Source organism: Morone saxatilis, unplaced genomic scaffold (genome assembly GCF_004916995.1).
Source record: "Morone saxatilis isolate NCDOM2014 unplaced genomic scaffold, NCSU_SB_2.0 Contig2, whole genome shotgun sequence".
NCBI classification, from domain to species: Eukaryota; Metazoa; Chordata; class Actinopteri; family Moronidae; genus Morone; species Morone saxatilis.
In genome coordinates, this window is record NW_023339762.1 from 888,882 (window position 1) to 892,836 (window position 3,955).

The window sequence follows — 3,955 nt, forward strand, 5'->3', positions numbered from 1 at the left end:
TGTAAATATTCATGTAATTACATTATCAGGCACTTCCATATGATCTAGCACCAAGATATAACTGAACTTTAAAAAAATCACAGTTTTCCAGATGTAATTACGATGTGGATGTTGACAGGAACTGCCACGTAATACAAAGCTCTTCTTAGACCAGTGTCAATCTTTCTACAACTTGTACCACCTCAGAAAATATCAGGCTCTCCAAGTACCACCATTATGATCGAGGTTAAAATACAGCAGTGTAGGCCGACCATGTTCAGCTACAGACAGTTCACACAGAGGCAGTTTTATTCCTAATAAGATTAGTTATCGTTGACTGATGTTAAATCCTGAAGGGAACCGGTTCAAGAACCAGAGCTTATCTGGTGGAAAAGGGGTCCTCCTGGCCCACACTTCTCTACCTAAGAGTTCCAGTTAGGAGCCAGAATTACAGTGTTTCTGAACCATTCATTTTACCTACGCTTACTTACCATGACAGGCTGATATTGACACTAAATATTACAGGAAATGCTAAACTTTGTTTAATTTACATTTCTGCAATCTTATATTTTTTATAAATTTTTTGTTATATTTTTAAATCCTTTTATGTTTATTTTATTTATTTTATTTCATTTACAGAACAATATTTCAGAGATTCCTCCGCGTACCACTAGAAGCCGTACCACAGTTTGAGAAGAGTGTCCTAGATGAAATAATGTAAAACTCAAACTTGCATGCTAGCAGGCTAATGCTAAACTATCTTAACTAAAGCTAACACGAAAACATGGTAATGCTAGCCCCTTTTAAAGGGCCAGGGTGTAACATTTAGACGGATATATTTGCAGAAATTTAATATAGGTATATATAGAAGTATGTTTCTACTATTGTATTGCCCTTCATGGAGTCCCCCATATTTCTACATTAGCCCAGAAGAGACAAACCAAACACTAACTCTAGATAGGGGTGTTTGCATTTTTTCGCAAACACTGAAGTTTCTTCTTTGCGCGAGAGGGTGAAGTGAGGGAGTTGTCATTTAAATCAAACTAGCGTGCTAACAGGCTAATTTGAGCTTCTACTCTCAATTAGAATGAATGAAGCAAATCAAACAAATCATGTACTCTTCTCTTTAATCTATTATCAGCAACATCTTCCATCATCTTCCAGCCACCAATAGTCAGTTTTACAAATGTATCACTATGTAGCATGCTGGTAGCCTGACTGAGCAATGGCCAGTAGTCATTTTGTTGGTTAGTAGTCATGTATTTTGCAATAAATTGCTAACCACTGAGGACCCACATTCACTCATCACTCACTGACATAATGACTGATCCATCCCAGACTGTACATCTACTGCATAGAACCAAAAATGACATGTGATTGTGTTAGAGAAACACAACACCTTACATTGACACCTACAAAACATTCTCTCCAAAATCAGAACTCTCACACACAAAACACGATATACACACACAAGGTCACCACAGATGAAGATAAACCCTCTTTTTCCTTTTACACACTGACAGCACAGAGAGACCCCCATTAATCTGAAAACATGAATAATTGAGTTAGTGAAAGCATTCCCAGGAGAGAGAGAGTGACAGACAGACCGGAGAGGACAGGGGAGGGGAGGAGAGAGAAGATCAGACTGGGACACAACCCAGGGAACGACCACTCCCAAAGATGCTGGTGGCCTTTGCTCACACACGCAGCCAGACAGCGCTGAGCCGACTACATGGAGAGGAAGAATGAATGCAGAAGATAAAGAATGGTACCATGTATGTGACGTGACAGCCCCCCCCCGCCCGCCCCCCGCCGCGCCCGCCCGCCGCCGCCCCCCCCCGCCCCCCCCGCTGCATATATAGATAGAATAGATAGATGATAGATGATAGAAGAGTAGTAGATAGATAAGATAATCTTTTTTATATTTTTTTTTCTATCATGTTTTTGATTTTTGCATGTTCCATGTGTTTCTCGTCGGATCCGTGTGTTAGTCATGCAATTGTTCTTTATCATCCTACCCGGTTCTTAATGCCTTCATCCATCATCCTTTCTGTCTTATTCTCTCATCTTTCTGTCCCTGATCCTGCTCCTCTACTTTTTACTGTGGCTGTTTTTTACTGGCATGTTTTCTGTAGGACATGTGATTGTTGTTTATGTAAATGCAAAGTGCGTATGTATTTTGCGTGTATTTATATTAATGTTTGTTTTGTGTTCGTTACCTGGACGGCCTGGAGGAGGGGGGCTGTGTCGTGTGTGCGTCGCGGCCGTGGTCGGGAACGGCTATGTAGTTCGCTGTAGATCGGTGTCCCTGTTGTCATGAGAAGCGGGGACAGGCTGGGAGCCTGGGCTGCGCGCAGCGAAGAGAAAGGCCTCTGTTGTGAAGCCCTGCGCGCCGGCCAGCCTTCCCTCTCGAGCTCGAATGGGGGAGAAGTGAAAGACAGGAGAAGCTGCGAGAGGAATAACGACTCGCTCCTCTTCGCTCGGCTTGAGGTTATGTTTCTGGCTGCAGGGCACGAGCCACCACCTCCCCCTCTCGCCTCCCCCCCCCGGCCTCCCTCCCGCGGGGGAACCGGGAAGTTGGGAAAGGGGTAGAGAAGGGGAAAAAAAAGGGGAATAGGGTCTTTTGACTGTTGACTGGAGTATGGGTTGCCTTCCCCAAATCTGGGGCCCTTTCCCCCCTTTTTTTTAAGGAACTCATACTTGTTGTGTACCCGGTCTTATATATGAGTTTGTACTTGGTCCGGTTTAGTGTATTTTTTAGCAAGATGAAGCTTTATGAATTCCTAACAAGTAATCAAGTACACCCAAATTACTGACAGCATTTTTTCCTCGCTTACAGTTCTAGACCCCAGCCATAGCACTGACCGGCTCAGGCCAGTCCCTGCACAGTACTGTAGCCTTGTATCAGAAAGATGGGTCATTCTTGCTTTCTGTATAATTTCCTTTGCTTCCCAATAGATAAAGGACTAGTCAATACACTAATTAACTACAGGAGCCCAACCGACATATTCAGTCGACTGTATTGACCTAATATGAACATGACACTGGTTAATTGTATCTGATATCGCAAAGTTAGTTTGGTCTTAAAAAGCCAGCCTGTCTAAGTACCTTTAGCATGAGTTACGCATTCAATCTAAAAATTTAATTCAAATTTAGTCTATTGGTATAGCGCCAATTCATAACAAAGTGTAATCTCAGACACTTGTTCAAATAACATCTAGACCGAACTCCATATAACATTTACAGAACCCAACAGTACCACCATGCAGCAACCTTGGAGACGAGGGCAAAAAACTTTGGACGTGGGTGGTCGTTCTGCCTCGACCAAGTTGGCGGTGAGAGAAGATGAAAGAGAGAGAGAAGAGAGAGAGACAAGACAGACAGACAGAGAGTGCACTACTGTCACATAGAAAAGGTCCTCTTTCACTCCAGCTCAAAAACTTGCAACTATATTGCCTGCTCATACTCGGGATAAATTTGCGTGAATTTTTCCTTTCTAAAATTGGTACCAGTCTCAAAAAACTCCCATAATCGGATCCCGCTAATCACCCCTTAAAAAAAGGAAATTGTACAATTTGATATGCAGCGTAGATCGACACGATCGACAGTACTCATGTTCATCAAAGTTTATGAACCTCCTAGCAGTATTTGAGGCAAGTGCACTGCGTTAGTTTCTGAGCTTACAAAAATTGTGAAGACGAGATGTGACAATTAAAAATTAAATCGGAAACTTAGTCAGTTAAAAGACTTTCTTGATTAGAGAGTAATTTTTGGACGAAAGTGTCTTGGTTGTCAGTAAGAAAATAGAGAGATAGCAAAGTTAAATTGCGGCTGTTTCCAGCCGCAGTCGGTGCATAGAAAGACGCTGATGATTGTCACGTGCCAAGTTAATTGACTGCTATTAGAAGACAGAGGCGAAGGAAATTGATACGAAAGAATTGTTGGTGTGTTTGAGGACTATACGAAAATTGAGTTA

General features: G+C 42.3%; 1 protein-coding gene across 1 annotated transcript in view; it reads right to left on the reverse strand.

Annotated features, from left to right (window-relative positions):
- Positions 1–344: 344 nt before the first annotated feature.
- carmil2 (capping protein regulator and myosin 1 linker 2) overlaps positions 345–3,955 on the reverse strand; it is a 28,531-nt gene continuing 24,920 nt past the window's right edge. The window contains 2 exon segments of the mRNA XM_035664768.1: positions 345–401; positions 2,199–2,393. Coding sequence (XP_035520661.1) covers positions 345–401; positions 2,199–2,393 — 252 coding nt within the window.